An 18,641-nucleotide genomic window follows, 5' to 3' on the forward strand; every position below is an offset into this window, starting at 1 on the left:
CTCATCAATGTTCTAAAAAGCGCGTTTAAATTCTTAAACTTGAAGCTCGACAAAAACACCCGCTTCGGGAAAAGTGAAAAAAATCGGTACAATTAACCGAATTAAATATAATTAAGACGTTTAATTAAACGTGCTTAAACGTAATTAATCACATTAGTTTATTTTTTAATTTTTTTTATTTTGAAGATATGTCTTTTTATTTTAAAATAATAAATTAACTTAATAATTTAGATGTTTATTTTTTAATTTAATTATAATTAAACGTATCTGACAACTATTTAGCAATTTTTCATATAATCTAATTGCAAAAACAAATAAAGATTGTAATTTTAATATTTTTATGTTTTTATAAATATGATAATTAATGTATCATACTTAAATTTATCATATTTATGTATTATTTTATTTATTTATTAGTTTGAGATAATTACAATTACACTAAAGATAAAAAACATTTTTCACGCTTAAGCCTGTGCTAATTTCACTTAAGCTTAAAAAACTTGGAGCTCGACTTCCACGCTTCGGGACACTTCACGTTTTTTAGAACCTTGTATCTCATTATAAATAACCTTAATTTGTAATACAAACAAAAGATTGTGGTGTGGTGTGGTGTGGTGTGGTAAAGTATACGGACGCAAATTCAATAGTTGAAGAAAAGATAAAATATTAGAGCAAATGAAATTAGTGGAGCATCATGGCATTGAGATTGTTTGCTTCCATTCCACATTATCTGGTTACCTTGTAACCCTACAATTTTGGGAAAAAATTGAAGAATGTGAGCACAAGCGAGGAATATTGATTCAATAATGTTGACTAACAATCACCACTATTCATTTAAAATCAAAATTCAAATTAATTAATAATGTCACACTAATAATCCAAACCCCCAAAATAATGGCGTAAATTATATTTTACTTGTTCGACCCTCAATTTGAGATTTTTCTTTTATCACTTAAAGTTTTATTTTACATATATATATATATATATATATATATATATATATATATATATATATATATAAAGTTATAATCAATAAGTTTTGTATATTAGTATATAAATATTTTCTATAAAGATACTAACGAAGCCACTAATTTGTACATCAAATTCAAAATAGGGACAGAACTAATACAATAAATTCATACCTTTACCCTTTTCAATAGCTCCTTGGCCTTGGGGTCGTTAATGAAATGATCACGCACTGGCTGAAAACACAAATTTCATAATTGCATGAGCAAGTGCAAATGTCAGCATGTAAAAGACAAGACCACAATTATGTTGTATGTAACTTGTAAAAATGATGAGTATAACCGGTAAAACATGAATGACCTGTAGTATGCGGTTTAGCGCTTTTGATAGAGCGGGTTTTAGATCCCCCGGGTGCAGATCGCCATTTTCATATTCGTCAGCTAAATCTTTGAAACTCTTGAATGTCCTAAAATAACAAGACATTATTTTATGGGAAAAGTTTGAAAGGGTTAATACATATATATACACAATGAACTACTCTGTCAAGTTGTTTAACGAGTTTTAGCAAAATAAGAATCTATGCAAAATAGTTGCTAGCTTAGCTTATCGTGCAGAGTTTCTTACAGATCCTCATCCCGATCCCAACCCTGTTACTCGTCACATGCAAAATTTATCCGAGAACACTATAAGTTGGAATTTGGAACACTGAGAGCCAAGTGATGCACATACAGAATGTTATATACAAAAGAAATCTCACGAGCTACGTGAATAAGACATACAGAATGTTATATACAAAAGAAATCTCACGAGCTACGTGAATAAGAATCATCCCTTGACAGTTGACCCCATATGAGCCAAGTTTAGAATTGACACTGGTAGATCCTGAATTAAGTCCTACATCGACGCGAACATCACTTTGCTGAAGTTAAAGATAACTGTATTACCCCCATCTCATATTGTCTTGAGTGAAGAGCTCGAAATCGTTTATAGAACAATATATTGAACTCTTTTAGAGACTTAAGCTAATCAGTTTCATGAAGTGAACGAATGCAAAATAATTACTAGTGTAGCTAGTTATGCGGAGCTTATCTTCCTCACCACATGGCCCAAATAGCGACTAAAACAAACGGCAGATAAGTAAAACGTAAACAAGACTCACTTGTCGCCACCATTTTCTGGTTTTCTCTCAACTGTGAACTCATTGAACCATGGAAAAACAATGTATTTGATGTACTCCATGCATGGATTCTTTTCCACCACCTTTGGAGGGCAGAAAGCTTTCTTTATCTTCAAATTCACATCAGCCTGTGGATTTATGAGTAACATGTCCTTATTTGAAATAAGGTTTTTTAGAAAAACCATATTGCGAAAAAGAACATGGCCAACTGGAAGGTACCTCTTCGTCTTCCATGTAGATGGAAGATGATGGATCACTCTTCGACATCTTCTCCTGTCCTTCCTGCAAACCAGGAAGCATATCTGCACATGAAAATAACCAAATGAAACAGAGCAATTAGTACTACTAAAATTGAGTGTCAAGGTAAAGTTGAAATAATTCTACAAATACATACGGTGAGACAATATTATAGGCTTGTTTTTTCTCTTGATGTCATCACAGTACTCCCTAGCAAGCACATTCACTTTACGTTGGTCCATGCCCAATTGGCAGATATCAGCCTATATAAACCACCAGTGTTTGGTTGGCGTGAAACATAAAATGAAAAAATAATTTGGCCACAGTAATAAGTTACCAGAGAAACAGTACCATATGGAAAAGATCATCCACACTTATGCCACACAACCAATAGAACATTGCTAAAAAATTCATAATACACTGCCTGTTGCTTTATACCCTTGTTTAGATAGAACTAGATTTTGGGTAAAAAATTTATAGCTCAAGGTTCACACAAGCTAACGAATGAATTTGTTGATATCTCAATTCGCAACTAGCGAAAACACTAGCATAATATTGATTTTATGTCACTCATAAATTAAATTATTAACATTTATAGGACATAAATGTCACGCCCCGAAACACGGGCTTGACATAAACGTTGTTTAACAATCACACAATCGAAACAAAAAGCCTTTCATAGTACAGTGTAAACCGAAACCAGTTTATCATTCATAATTTCTACGAAATAAGCCTTTGTCTTTACAATTACAGAAATAATTAAGACGACAGAGTTTTAATGCGGAAACGTAAATCTAAATAATAATAACTTAAACATAATCAATTTCCTTGAGCATTCACCATCCCCAAAACTGCTCGGATTCTTCTTCCTCAATCTGTTCTTCGGACTTATCCGGGAAGGGTTGTAAGGGGGTGAGTATTTGGGAATACTCAGCAAGTGGTGGAAAATCGAGCACAATAAAGACAACATGCATAAATTTCGAATCATAATCATGAGTTCATACGTACTTCATAACACCTGCATAAACTTTACTAGCCACTGTGATTTATCTAACTTTTTATGGTTTACTGACGCCAGTCTCTAATTTTTACTCATCTAAGGACGAGGCCGTATAGCGGTTCTATCCCCCACCGCGTAAGGGTACGTCATGGTTGGGATTCCCACCCATATACAGTCGACTCCTCACAGTGCTTAAAACAATATGACAATTCGACACTCGACTGTATTTTCAAAAATACCGAAAAATCACATATGCATATATCCGAAATTTTAAACCTTTAAAACAGCCCACTTACCGTATCTTTAGCAGCGAAAAACGTAGGTGCTCCGCTCAAAAATTGGATCGCTCCTTGCTCCTCCTTCGGACAAAACTTCGGCTTAATTTCTTGGACGATTTTCGGGCAGAGTTTGGCTATGGAGAGGCTGCTGAATTTCGTGAATTTCAGCAAGGGAATTTCGAGTTTTTAGTCAAGGGAATGCTAGGCTTTGATGTGGTATTTATAGGGGAGAAGGGTGGAGCTCAATCATGCCTAAATTTGGTTCAAATCTCTCATTTTTGGCTCTCATATCCTTGCCATTATTTCGAAATTCTTGATGCTTAATTAGTGAGAATTATTCCTTGATCTCATGCTCTCCATTGGTTCAAGATTTAGGTTGCTAGGTGGTTATGTCAATCTTGAGCATGATTTTTGTGCCTTAATTAACCCCCTCTCCCTCACCTATAAATACCACACTATACCTAGCCATACCTCACACTTAAATTTCGAAATCTTGGGTTGTATCCCATCAAATCATTCATTATTCAATTTCCTTAAGTCTTTACCTTGCACAATCTCTCATGATCTTGAATTATCTCTCCTAAATATCAAAACTTACATGCACAAGTGTAAATATCATTGCCTTTTTAATTTCCAATAATTAATTTCCAAGGTGCATATCTTATTAATATACAAAAATCAAATCCTATAATTTCCTTACAATCATAATTGCATGGCAAAAAAAATCGGATCTTACATCCCTCCCTCCTTATGGGAAGTTTCGTCCTCGAAACTTGAGTTGGCTTGGTCTCCAAATAGGTAGGGATAATCCTTTCGCATTTTCTCTTCCACTTCCCAAGTTGCTTCTCGCTCCGTATGGTTAGACCACTGTACTTTGACGTAAAGAATTATGCGTCGTCTGAGGACTTGTTCCTTGGTGTCCACGATTCTGATAGGAACTTCTTCGTATTTCAGTTCTTCTCCCAAGTTTCCTTCGGTCAAGAGTGGTTCTACTTCTAAAACATGACTTGGGTCTGGAATGTACCTCCTTAGTTGGGACACATGGAACACGTTGTGGATTCTTGACATGTTTGGTGGCAGTGCCAGCCTGCATGCTAGCGTGCCCACTTTTTCCAAGATTTCAAAAGGTCCAACATATCGAGGTTCAGCTTCCCGGCTTTACTGAATCTGACAACTCCTCTCATAGGCGAGACTTTTCACATAAGCCTTCTCGCCCACATTGAACTCTACAGGCCTTCTTTAAGATCTGCCCAGCTCTTCTGTCGGTCTTGAGCTACCTTGAGCTTTTCTCGGACAATTTTAACCTTGTCTACTGTCATCTGAACAAGCTCGGGTCCCACCACGGCTTTCTCTCCCACTTCATCCCAGTAAAGTGGTGACCGACATTTCCTTCCATAAAGGGCTTCGTACGGAGCCATTCCGATGCTGCTGTGGTAGCTGTTGTTGTATGCAAACTCAATTAAGGGTAGATGAGTGCTCCAGTTGCTACTGAATTCAAGAGCGCACGCTCGCAGCATATCTTCTAAGGTCTGTATGGTTCTCTCCGTTTGCCCATCGGTTTGAGGGTGATAGGCCGTACTTAGGGTCATTTTCGTTCCCATGGCCTCCTGAAAGCTCTTCCAAAAGCGCGAGACGAATCTCGGGTCTCCATCAGATAGGATGCTCACTGGCACTCCATGCAGTCTCACAATGTTGTCCATGTACAACGAAGCCAACTTATCGAGATTGTAATTCATGCGGACGGGTAAGAAGTGTGCAGTCTTCGTGAGTCTGTCTACTATCACCCATATACCGTCGTGGCTTTGCCTAGACTTCGGCAATCCTACCACAAAGTCCATGGAAATAAGCTCCCATTTCCACTCGAGAAATTTCCAGAGGTTGCAATAATCCTCCAGGTCACTGGTGTTCTGCTTTGACCTGCTGGCATACCTGACATCTGGAGACAAATTCCGCTACATCTCTTTTCATGCCATTCCACCAGAAACTATTCTTGAGGTCTCTGTACATTTTTGTACTGCCTGGATGGACTGAGAATTTTGACTTGTGCGCCTCTGCCATTATCTCTCGGCGAAGGTTATTACTGTTGGGCACACACAGTCTTCCTTTCATCCATAATATTCCTTGTCATCGATATGGTGGTCTTGAGATTTTCCTTCTCTGACTTGATCCTTAAGTTTGATCAGTACCGGGTCTTGATCTTGGTTTAACTTGACGGTCTCCCATAGGCATGGTTGGGCCGAGAGGGAGGCTAGAGTCACCTTGCCTGGGCCCTTCCGACTTAGCGCATCAGCCACTTTGTTTGCTTTACCCGGATGGTAACTTATGGTCAAGTCATAGTCCTTCAAAAGTTCTATCCGTCGTCGTTGCCTCATATTCAGTTCTTTTTGGGTGAACAAGTACTCGAGGCTCTGATGGTCTGTGAAGATTTCACATCTAGCGCCATATAGGTAGTGCCTCCAAATCTTTAAGGCGAAGACAACCGCTGCTAGTTCCAGATCATGAGTAGGGTAGTTCTGCTCGTGCGGTTTCAACTGCCTTGATGCGTAGGCGATCACTCTTCCCTCTTGCATTAGTACGCCTAGACCGTCCTTAGAGGCGTCACTGTAAATAGTGAAATCTTTATTTTCTGTGGGCATGATCAATACTGGCGTGGATGCGAGTTTCTCTTTCAGGGTCTGGAAACTCTTCTCACAACCGTCATCCCAGATGAATTTAGAAATCTTCTGTGTGAGCTTCGTCAGTGGCACGGCTATCGAGGAGAACCCTTCGACAAACTTCCGGTAGTACCTGCCAATCCGAGAAAGCTTCTGATATCGGTGGCGTTCTTCGGTCTCGGCCACTCAGTAATTGCCTCTACCTTCCTTGGATCCACTGACACTCCTTCTCTCGAGATCACGTGCCCCAGAAATGACACACTCCTTAGCCAGAATTCACACTTGCTGAACTTAACATATAGCTTATTCTCTCTTAAAGTTTGCAGAGCAAAGTGAAAGTTCTCTTCATGGCTCGTCTCGTCAGGAGAATAGACGAGGATATCGTCGATGAATACCACTATGAACTGATCCAAGAAGGGCTTGAATACTCTGTTCATCAGATCCATGAACGCTGCCGGTGCGTTGGTCAGACCAAAAGGCATCACGGTGAATTCATAATGCCCATACCTGGTTCGAAAGGCTGTCTTGGGGATATCTTCAGCCCTGACCTTCAACTGATGGTAACCTGTCCTCAGATCCAGTTTAGAAAAGACGGCGGCTCCTTTAAGCTGATCAAACAGATCGTCTATCCGAGGTAGAGGGTACCTGTTCTTGATTGTGATCTTGTTCAATTCTCTGTAGTCGATGCACAATCTCATACTCCCGTCTTTCTTCTTGACGAAGAGCACTGGAGATCCCCAAGGGGACACAACTCCAAGAATCTAGCAATTCTTGGAGTTGTTCCTTTAGCTCCTTGAGTTCGGCTGGTGCCATTCTGTAAGGTGCTTTAGAGATTGGTGCAGCACCGAGAATTAGATTGATCTCGAACTCCACTTCGCGGTCCGGAACCGTCCCTGAGAGTTCTTCTGGAAAAACATCTGGGAACTCTCTCGCTATCGGGATGTCTTCCAGATTCAGTTCGACTTCTTCTTTTATTTCACTGACCATAGCCAGGTAGATGTCCTCTCCTGATTTCACGGCTTTCCAGGCTTGAGCTGCGGAAAGTAGCAACTTCCGTTCCTTGGATTTACCATGAAACACGATGTCGAAGTCGACCATGATCAACTGTATCAAGTCGGCGCTAAAAGTCTGATTACTGATCCTGATTCTACAATCTCGGTAGATTTCGTGAGTTTCAACGGCCCTACTTGTAGGTGTGGCTATTCGGAAAGGTTCGGCTAACTTATCGGGCTTACGTCCTAACCTCTTAGCAAATCTCTTAGATATAAAAGAATGTGTGGCACCACAGTCAAATAACACATAAGCAGGAGGCACTTGCTGAATAAATATGGTACCTGACACAACATCGCTTGCATCATCTGCCACCTCCTGCGTCATGGCAAACAACCTGGCATTCGGTTTGTTCTCTCGCGGTTTATTGGCATTCGTCCCTGAGCTTGACCCGTCTCCTTTACCTAGTCCAGTTGTTTTGTTGGTGGCGGTTGGACAATCTGCCATACGGTGTCCTGGTTTCCCGCATCCAAAGCAGACGCCGCTGGCTCTACGATATTCTCCCAGGTGTCGTAAGTGGCAAGTTGGGCAAGGCTTAATGGCCTGATAGCCTTAGGCAGGCAAAGGCCCTTTAGATGGCCCGCCGGAATGGTTCGGTTTCTTGAACGACAGACTGCCAAGAGAGGACTGATTATTCATAGGCCTTTTGTTCCTAATCTCTTTCTCTCTGCGCTGGATATCAGTTTCAGCTCGGATAGCTGCGCCCATCGAGTCTGAAAAGTTCGCAAGTTGGTAGACTGCCAAAGCCGACTGTATTCTGCTGTTCAAACCCTTTTTGAAACGGTGCAATTTCAGAGCTTCATCTGCCATGATTGTCGGTGCATAGGATCCAAGAGAATTGAACTGACATGTGTATTCTACCACTGACATATCCGGAGTTTGAGTCAGATTTTCAAACTCACTCAACTTTTGCAACCTGACCTCGGCTGGAAAGTACTGCTTGAGGAATGCATCTCGAAAGCGCTGCCATGTGATTGGCCCGGCGGTTAACATGGCTGGGGAGACTGCTTCCCACCACTTACTTGATTTGCCTTCCAGGAACGGTACTATCACATCCATTTTAAAAGCATCGGGTATTTCTAGCAGTCGCATTTGATTTTCCACGCTTTTCAACCAGTTTTGGCCTAACTCAGGATCTGCGTCCCCTTGGAACGTCGAGCACCGGTTCTTGCACAGTGATTCATAATGGAAATTGACTCCATGCTGCGGTGGAGGTGGTGGTGGTTGATTGGCATTCGGGTTCACTAACCCTTGCAGTGTTGTCGCCACGATCATAGCTATGGCCATCAAGTATGCTTGATTAAGACTGAACTGAGGTGGAGGTACGTTGCCTTCTTCGTTGGCATTGTTGTTGTTGTTAGCATAACGGGGATTGCGATTTTGTCTTGGTGGTCTACCGGCCATTTCCTACAAGTTAAACGCTTCTAAGAATTTGATGTGCATAATGACAAGATTAGATAAATGAGTTATGCTAGCAAAACTGAAGTTAATAAGTAAACATAACTTGAATATAGATGAACGACTGAGATTAATAAATAATCATAATTTTATTAATTTTCGAATGTAAAGAAACAACTGTGTATGAACAAAGCGTACCGAATGAAAATAAATCATATTGACTGAAATAAAATAGCAACAATGGAAAGATAAACTCCTAGTAATAAGGAAAAGTCACTAAGAAACTCTAATCATCTATCTCTCCATCTCCTATGGCAGCTATAGGCTCGTCGATCTCTATCGGTTCCTCTTCTTCCGGCTCTTCCTATTGCAGTAGCTCCGCCATGTGGGTGAGCTGGGCATTCTTTGCATTAAGCTGGGCCACCTGCGTCTTCCACCCCTGAACATCTGCCTTTGCCTCGTCCAACAGATCTATGGTACACTGGTGGCGCAGTTCGTACCCCCTCTTATTCTCCTTGATCATGTTCTTCAGCGCTTCACTCTGTTGAGTCAGTTGATGGTTCACCTTGGCAATGCAGCTTATAGCCTCACTCAAATTTTCCAGTCTCTTTTTGCTCCTGGCATTCCGCTGTTTTTCTTCCTCCAATTCTTTTCGGTACCGGTCGATATCTTCTTGCAGCTTTTTCTCTCGATACAAGCCATGCTCTATGCCATCCCTCAAATCCATGTTATCTCCTCTTACCAACTCTCCTTGATATATCGCCTTATTGAGTTGGACCCTTATGTCCTCATTTTCTGTGGCTAGAGTCTGAATTTCTTGTCTCTTATCGCCTAACCGGGCTCGAAGTCGCTTGATCAGGCGCGACTGATTGTCAAGGGCAAGCTGCTTCATACGGATGACAGCTTGGGCACGGGTGCGGGGTCGCATAGGGGTAGATGGAGCCATTTCCTGAAATCGAAAAAACGGAAATGCTCAGAATCCGAAATAAACAGTATATAACAAGTGAGAATATGCAATATATATGAAATTTTCGAAATTTAAATATATATTTTTTTTTTCCAAAAATGGAAAGTTTGGAATTTGACATATGGGTTCGAAGCATATGTCGAGAGGATTCCAGAACAATTGACGGAATCGAATTCGGAATTTCCTATGAGAAGTTATAGGGTCTACGAATATTTCCTAAAACGGAAAAAGCGACGTTTCGGAGGCCAAAACGGAGGAATTTCGCGATTCCAGCCCCTACCTCATGACTTTAGGGTAGTGAGTCTCGATCGTTGGGCCGTTTCGGAGGGGATAGCGTCGGCCTCGAGTCAAAATTCCACCGACGATTTTTCTGTTTTTTTTTTCGAAAATCAATTTTTCCCACTCGGATTATGAACCTGGCGGCTCTGATACCACTTAAATGTCACGCCCCGAAACTCGGGATTGACACCGACGTTGTTTAACAATCACACAATCGAAACAAGAAGCCTTTCGTAGCACAGTATATACCGAACCAGTTTATATATCATAATTTAAACGTAACAACTGTCCTTACAATAACGAAATCCAACGAAAAAGTGATCAATGCGGAAGCGTCTTACAATTATTAAATCATAAATTCGAACATAACTACTACTGGTCTGGTGAATCACCAGCCCAGGAACTGTTCGGACTCTTCATCCTCAGCCTGCTCTTCGGACTTATCTGGGAGGGGAGAGTAAGGGATGAGTATTTTGGGAATACTCAGTCCCTAAGTTTTGATCCTCTAAGGGGGCGAGGCCATAAAACGGTTCTATCCCACCGTTGAGGGCCATATGTTGGAATTCCACCCATTTTCAGGGAATCCTCACAGTGCCATAACGTAACAACTTTCGTAAAAACGTATAGACAAAACGACGGTACTCGACCGTATTTTTAAACCAAAAAAAACGAAAATCACATATGCATAAAACCGAATTTATAAGCATTTAAAACAACCCACTTACATTGTTTGAATGCTAGAAAAACGAAGATGCTTGGCTTCGGGATTTAGGTTGCTTCTTGTCCGGGCAGCGTTTCGGGTTCGACTTTTAGGCTAAAGTTGGGACGATGCTGGAATTTTCGAGATTTCAGCTCTAAAATTTCGAAATTTAAGTCTGAGGTATGGCTAGGTATAGTGTGGTATTTATAGGTGAGGGAGATGGGGTTAATTAAGGCACAAAAATCATGCTCAAGATTGACATAAATCTCACAATATTTGACCCTAATCTCCTTGCCATTGATGCTGATTTTTCTTCCAATTTCGTGGGATCCCTTCCTTAATCCCTTGCCCCTCAATATTTCGAATTTAAGTGCTGGATATTTGGTCAAGCTTCATTGATTTCTTGTGCATGGATAGATGATTTGCTTCCAAGTAGCTAGGTCTTTATCCAGTGTAATAATAAGTCCTATATCCTAGTGCAAAATTTCGAAATCTTGGGTTGTATCCCATCAAATCATGCATTATTCAATTTCCTGAAGTCTTTGCCTTGCACAATCTCTCATGATCTTGAATTATTTCTCCTAAATATCAAAACTTACATGCACAAGTGTATATATCATTGCCTTTTTAATTTTTCCAACAATTAATTCCCAAGGTGCATATCTTATTAATATACAAAAATCAAATCCTATATTTTCCTTACAATCATAATTGCATGGCAAAAAAAATCGGATTTTACATCGATCCAAGATCCGATTTTTTTTAGCCATGCAATTATAATTGTAAGGAAATTATACGATTTGATTGTTTGTATATTAATAAGATATGCACCTGGGGAAATTATTGGTTGGAAATATTATTACTAAGTCAAAAAATAATACCTACTATAAGGCATCCACATTTCGAAATATGCAAGGGATTTACAAGGTTGAGATATCCTGCAAGATCTAAGTGAGTAAGGCATGATATGGCGATCAAGATTTCGAAATCTTCATCATCAACCTTGTATAGATTTTGAATAGTTGCTTGCATGCCAAATAAAAAGGAAGCAAATCATCTATACATGCACAAGAAATCAATGAAGCTTGACCAAATATCCAGCACTTAATTCGAAATATTGAGGGGAAAGGGATTAAGGAATCAGTCCCACGAAATTGGAAGAAAAATCAGCAACAATGGCAAGGAGATTAGGGTCAAATATTGTGAGATTTATGCCAATTTTGAGCATGATTTTAGTGCCATTATTAAACCCTCTCTCCCTCACCTATAAATAGGCCATCACCCTCACTCCACAACACACCCAATTTTCGAGACTCTAGGCTGCAGTTTCGAAAATTCCAGCAACTTTTCCTAGCCAAACTCTGCCGAAAATCTTCCAAGAAAAATCGAGCCGTAGTGCCGCCGAGTGAAGAACAAGGAACGATCCACTTCCCGAAGCCGAGCACCTACGTTTTTCGCAGCTAAAAACACTGTAAGTGGGCTTGTTCTTAAACTTAAAGTTTCGAATTTAATGCATATGTGATTTTGGGTTTTTGATAAAAACTTCGGTCGAATACAATTCCTTTCCTACTCCTTCTTGCGTTGTGTCATTCGGTTTTAAGCACTGTGAGGAGTCAACTGTATATGGGTGGGAATCCTAACCATGACGTACCCTTACGCGGTGGGGGATATAACCACTATACGGCCTCGCCCCCTTAGAGGAGTAAAAATTAGGGACTGACGTCAGTAAACCATAGAAAGTTAGATAAATCACAGTGGCTAGTAAGTTTATGCATGTGTTATGAAGTACGTATGAACTCATGATTATGATTCGTAATTTATGCATGTTGTCTTTATTGTGTTCGATTTTCCCCCACTTGCTGAGTAGTCCCAAATACTCACCCCCCTTACAACCCTTCCCAGATAAGTCCGAAGAACAGATTGAGGAGGAAGAATCCGATCAGTTTTGGGGATGGTGAATGCTCAAGGAAATTGATTATGTTTAAGTTATTATTATTTAGATTTACGTTTCCGCATTAAAACTCTGTCGTCTCTTATTTATTTTGGTAATTGTAAAGACAAAGGCTTATTTCGTTGAAATTATGAATGATAAACTGTTTCGGTTTACACTGTACTACAAAAGGCTTGTTATTTCGATTGTGTGATTGTTAAACAACGCCGGTGTCAAGCCCGTGTTTCGGGACGTGACATTTAAGTGGTATCAGAGCCGTCAGGTTCATAATCGGAGTGGAAAAATCGATTTTCGAAAAAAAACGAAAAATTTTCGGACGAATTTTGACTCGAGACCGACGCTATCCCCTCCGAAACGGCCCAACGAACGAGACTCACTACCCTAAAGTCGTGAGGTAGGGGCTGCAATCACGAAATTCCTCCGTTTAGGCCTCCGAAACGTCGTTTTTGCCGTTTTAGGAAATATTCGTAGACCCTATAACTTCTCGTAGCAAATTCCGAATTCGATTCCGTCAATTGTTCTGGAATCCTTTCGACATATGCTTCGAACCCATATGTCAAATTCCAAACTTTTCATTTTTGGAAAAAAATATATATTTATTTAAATTTCGAAAATTTCATATATATTGCATATTCTCACTTGTTATATACTGTTTATTTCGGATTCTGAGCATTTCCGTTTTTTCGATTTCAGGAAATGGCTCCATCTACCCCTATACGACCCCGCACCCGTGCCCAAGCTGCCATCCGTATGAAGCAGCTTGCCCTTGACAATCAGTCGCGCCTGATCAAGCGACTTCGAGCCGGTTAGGCGATAAGAGACAAGAAATTCAGACTCTAGCCACGGAAAAGGAGGACATAAGGGTCCAACTCAATAAGGCGATCTATCAAGAAGAGTTGGTAAAAGGAGATAACATGGATTTGAGGGATGGCATAGAGCATGACTTGTATCGAGAGAAAAAGTTGCAAGAAGATATCGACCGGTACCGAAAAGAATTGGAGGAAGAAAAACAGTTGAATGCCAGGAGCAAAAAGAGAATGGAAAATTTGAGTGAGGCTATAAGCTGCATTGCCAAGGTGAACCATCAACTGACTCAACAGGGTGAAGCGCTGAAGAACAAGATCAAGGAGAATAAGAGAGGGTACGAACTGCGCCACCAGTGTACCATAGATCTGTTGGACGAGGCAGAGGCAGATGTTCAGGGGTGGAAGACGCAGGTGGCCCAGCTTATGCAGAGAATGCCCAGCTCACCCACATGGTGGAGCTACTGCAATAGGAAGAGACGGAAGAAGAGGAACCGATAGAGATCGACGAGCCTATAGCTGCCATAGGAGATGGAGAGATAGATGATTAGAGTTTCTTAGTGACCTTTCCTTATTACTAGGAGTTTATCTTCCCATTGTTGCTATTTTATTTCAGTCAGTATGATTTATTTCCATTCAGTACACTTTGTTCATTTAATTGTTTCCTTACATTAGAAAATTAATAAAATCATGATTATTTATTAATCTCAGTCGTTCATCTATATTCAAGTTATGTTTACTTATTAACTTCGGTTGTTCTAGCATAACTCATTTATCCAATCTTGTCATTATGCACATCAAATTCTTAGAAGCGTTTAACTTGTAGAAAATGGCCGGTAGACCACCAAGACAAAACCGCAACCCTCGTTATGCTAACAACAACAACAACAACAACAATGCCAACGAAGGAGATAATGGACCACCACCTGGGTTCAGTCTTGACCAGGCCGACCTGATGGCCATAGACACGATCGTGGCAACAACACTGCAAGGGTTAGTGAACCCGAACGCCAATCAACCACCACCACCTCCACCACATAATGGAATCAAATTTCATTACGAGTCCCTCCGTAAGAACAGGTGTCCGACATTCAGACGGGACGCCGATCCTGAAGTTGGTCAGAGTTGGCTAAAGAGTATCGAGACTCAGTTGAGGCTATTGGAAGTTTCCGATGCGCTCAAAGTTGATGTGATCGTGCCCTTCCTGGAAGACAAGGCAGCTAAATGGTGGGAAGCAGTCTCGCCAGCCATGACCGCTGCTGGACCAATCACATGGCGAATCTTCCGGGAAACATTTCTGAAACAGTACTACCCAGCAGAAGTCAGATTGCAGAAGTTAAGTGAGTTTGAGAATTTCAGTCAAGCTCCAGATATGTCAGTTGTGGAATACACCTCTCAGTTCAATGCCCTTGGATCTTATGCTCCAGCAATTATGGCGGATGAAGTTCTGAAATTGCACCGCTTTAAGAAGGGGTTGAACAGCAGGATCCAATCAGCTCTAGCGGTCTACCAACCTGCCAACTTTTCAGACTTGATGGGTGCGGCTATCCGAGCCCGCCGAAGCTGATATTCGTCGAAGAGAAGGGAAAAACAGGAACAAGCGACCCCCTGTCAGCCAGCCTTCCCAGGGAAAACCAGTGTTCAAGAGGCCCAATCAGTCAGGTGGACCTCCCTCAGGGCAATTCCCCGCCAATAACCATCAAGGACTCAAGCCATGCCCAACTTGCGGCTTCAAGCACTCCGGGGAATGCCGAAAGGCCAGCGGTGTATGCTTTGGATGTGGAAAATCAGGGCACATAATTGCTGAGTGTCCTACCGCCGCCAACCGACCAGCAGGGCCGAACAGAGGAACTGGGCCAAATGCGGGAGTAGGCCCTAGTAAATCAAAGGAGGACAGTCTTCGAATCTGGGGCGTTACAATAACGCTTACCGATTTACCAAACATTCTATTAAATTTTTTAAATAAAGTTTGATTATTCTAACTATGGTAATTAATTTATAATTAAATTGCATTCAATGTGGGATCGATATTTGTGCTCCACCGAGTACTAAAACTTGACACCGTACACTTGCAGGTAGCAAAATAATGCAATGATTATATAGCAGCTCAAGAACCACGTTCCGATTGTTCTTCTCAATAGAGAAAATTATCACACCCGAAAATCTCCCTCTCAATAATTGCACTACTCGTAATCAATGGGAATAGAACCAGTGATCTTCACTCTGATACCAATTGTAGGATTAAGCACTTGACGCTTTTACTAAAAGCTACAACTTGTGGAAACCGTGCAAGTCAAATCTTTTAAACCGTATAACAATTCAAGTACCACGTTTTGATCTCACTACCCAGTAGGGATAATTATCATATCTAACAACCTCTATGTGATTATTATTATTCTCAATCATCAATGGTAAGAAAATAAACAATCTGTAATCCTTAAAAATTTCATGACTAAAATAATTCCTAGGGTGAAAATCAAACAATCACTTGAATTTAGGAGAGAAAAGTCTGAATTTTCGGTTAAAGGAACGACTTGAAACCCAGGACTGAGAATACACACCGAGAGTTGTCAGCATTAACTTATAGTAAAGCATATACATAAACAGTCACCTTGAGAAAAAAAATATCAGCACATTGCATGCATGGGTAGAATATTTGAGCCGCAGACAATTCATCTTGCTCGGAACGTCCCATAATTTGACAACACCTATGCACGCCACCCAAAAGAGAGAAAACAAATATGTTAATATTAATATATTCAAATATCAATTAAAATGAAAATAGGTAAAAAAAAATACCTCACAATCCTCGGAAGCTTGTTCCTCCGAGCTATATCCATTACAAGAGGCCAGTATTCATGAGCCCGGGAGTTGATCTCTTCAGAAGACCATATAAATTCTACCTGACCACTTTCAAGATTCATTCCTACAGCTTTCCATATCTCAATCAAATATTGTCCTATAACTTGAATTTTCTTCAAGTCACCGCCCATTTTGTTGTTTAGCTGAGCAAACCAATCTGCAATCCAAATTTTCACTTTGCAGCCAGCAGAGGTCAGCTTATTGACATTAATGGCCTTCATGACTCCCTGTTCAAGGATACATTACAAAGATAGTTATAAAACAAAAATATAAGCAAGTTTATTTAAAATATGTAAATGTATATCTTTATCTCCTGCGAAAATGCACTCTGTAATATCTGAAAAACAATATAGACTGCTCATATATTGAATAATCATCAGAGACAGAGCAAGGAACAATATTTAAACTTGATCAATAATAGATATTCAAAATGAAAAAAGGAGAAGCATAAAATACTATGCACCTATTGGCAATTACAAAATCCAGCCTTGTCAATGCTGTGACATAAAATAGTATTCCGATTCCAATCATAAGATGGTAAAATAAAACTACCCTCTATCATCCTCAACAATGATGCTGTTAAGATTATTAATCCCAGACAAACTCACAGGCAAGCAGAATAAAATGATTTTAACGATTTGCACGCTGGTCAGCTCAACCCACAGAAAAACACAACCAGAAAAGGATTGTGAATTTTAAAGCAGTCCAAGATATCCATACCCATTCACATAACTTGTCAATGTTCTATGCAAGAAACAACTTAATCACATCGACCTTCAAGTTCCAACAAAAAATAATGTCCTAAAACCAAAATGGGATATCAGTCAAAATAAGTTCAAATAACAGAAAACACCAAATTTTAACTTACACCAAGAAACTAATTCAAGATCACTGAGCTATCCTCTTTAGACTTGAAAAAAGGGCAACTTTTCTGAAATTTAATACAGAGTAAATGACCTGAGCGATGTGCATTCTCCCAGAGGGTTCGAACCCATCGTAGCAAATGGGATTAGGCTTGTTAGCCAACAGTCTCTCCAACTCATCCTCCTGTATGCACTCTTCACCAATGCTTCTTATTACATCGAACCTCTCCTTCACATTCATTCTACCAATAATTTCATCAAAAAATTCAAAACCCACAAAATATACTCCAAAATGAAATAGATTTGAAAACAATATAAATACTAAAAACAAGAAAAATATTAAATGCAGCATAAAACTGCTACAAATAACTGATTATGAAAAATCCACAGCGCGTGAAGATAGAAAGAGAGATTTACTGGGATTGAGGAGGAATAGAGAGGGATTGAAGTGATTGAGAGGGAGAAGCCTCATTACGGTGGCTATCGTCGTTCTCCATGGCTGACAATAAAGAAGTTTAGGGTTTCCGCAATATTTTAGGTGATTTATTTTTTAATAAGAGGTGGCGTTAGGCTTTGAGCTATATTGAGTTTTATTTGATCCTCCTCATGTGGTTATTGTCCTAGTGATAGAATAGATTATCAATATTTGTTCTACATATGTAAGACTCACTTTTTTTTTGAATTATATGTGTGACAGCGATCTTACTCATTGAAATGAAATGAGGTAGTGACCGTATAGATAGAATCTCATCTATCCTATATGGAAATCAATGCGTGCACGTATCTGTTAAGTTTATTTTTATAGTTAATTAATATCATAATGATAAAAATTATTAATTCATATTTAACTAGAATTTATTATTTTTAAATAGAAATCATAAATAATCTTTAAAACTAAAGAGATTATATTGTAATTTAAATAATAAAATTTAAAAAAAAACAATATGACATTATATTTTTATCACATCCAATATAAAAATGTCATATTTACATAAATATGTATGATAGATATACATCATATTAAAATGAGAGATTGATCAAGACAAATAGAAACCATAGAGAACCAACTTTGATAAACATAAGAATGTCATGTCCCCATCCAAATCTTAATATCAACAAGATGTTCAAAAAATAATATAAACTTGTAAGAACACGAGACCTAACTTTTAGGTAGATATATAAATAATTCAATATGATAATAAGTGATGTCTTATCGATATCAAGGACATACAAACAATATAAATTGTAACATAAACAAATGGATATGATAATTCCAAAAACATAACTTTAGAAAATTTTGCAACATTAGTCATTTGTGAAATATGTTATTAACATAACACAAAACTTACTTAACAGATGCGCTTAAAACTAATATTCTGGTGTGTTACCATCACAAAAAAAAAACTAATATTCTGATAACGGTTACATCTCAGCTATCAGGTAGAGTAACATTTGT

At 39.4% G+C, this 18,641-nt stretch overlaps 1 protein-coding gene across 1 annotated transcript; it reads right to left on the reverse strand.

Moving 5' to 3' along the window:
- Window positions 1-678: 678 nt before the first annotated feature.
- Window positions 679-17,768, reverse strand: LOC140838527 (tyrosine--tRNA ligase 1, cytoplasmic-like). The gene is made up of 10 exons (XM_073204897.1): window positions 17,603-17,768; window positions 17,280-17,427; window positions 16,260-16,549; window positions 16,072-16,168; window positions 2,538-2,643; window positions 2,363-2,445; window positions 2,126-2,271; window positions 1,327-1,432; window positions 1,143-1,202; window positions 679-747 (listed from the first exon to the last, which is right to left on the reverse strand). Exons 1-10 carry the CDS (start codon window positions 17,680-17,682, stop codon window positions 727-729), a joined length of 1,137 nt encoding a protein of 378 aa, XP_073060998.1. The 5' UTR covers window positions 17,683-17,768; the 3' UTR covers window positions 679-726.
- Between the last annotated feature and the right edge of the window lie 873 nt (window positions 17,769-18,641).

Source organism: Primulina eburnea, chromosome 8 (genome assembly GCF_022965805.1).
Source record: "Primulina eburnea isolate SZY01 chromosome 8, ASM2296580v1, whole genome shotgun sequence".
Lineage (NCBI taxonomy): Eukaryota > Viridiplantae > Streptophyta > Magnoliopsida > Lamiales > Gesneriaceae > Primulina > Primulina eburnea.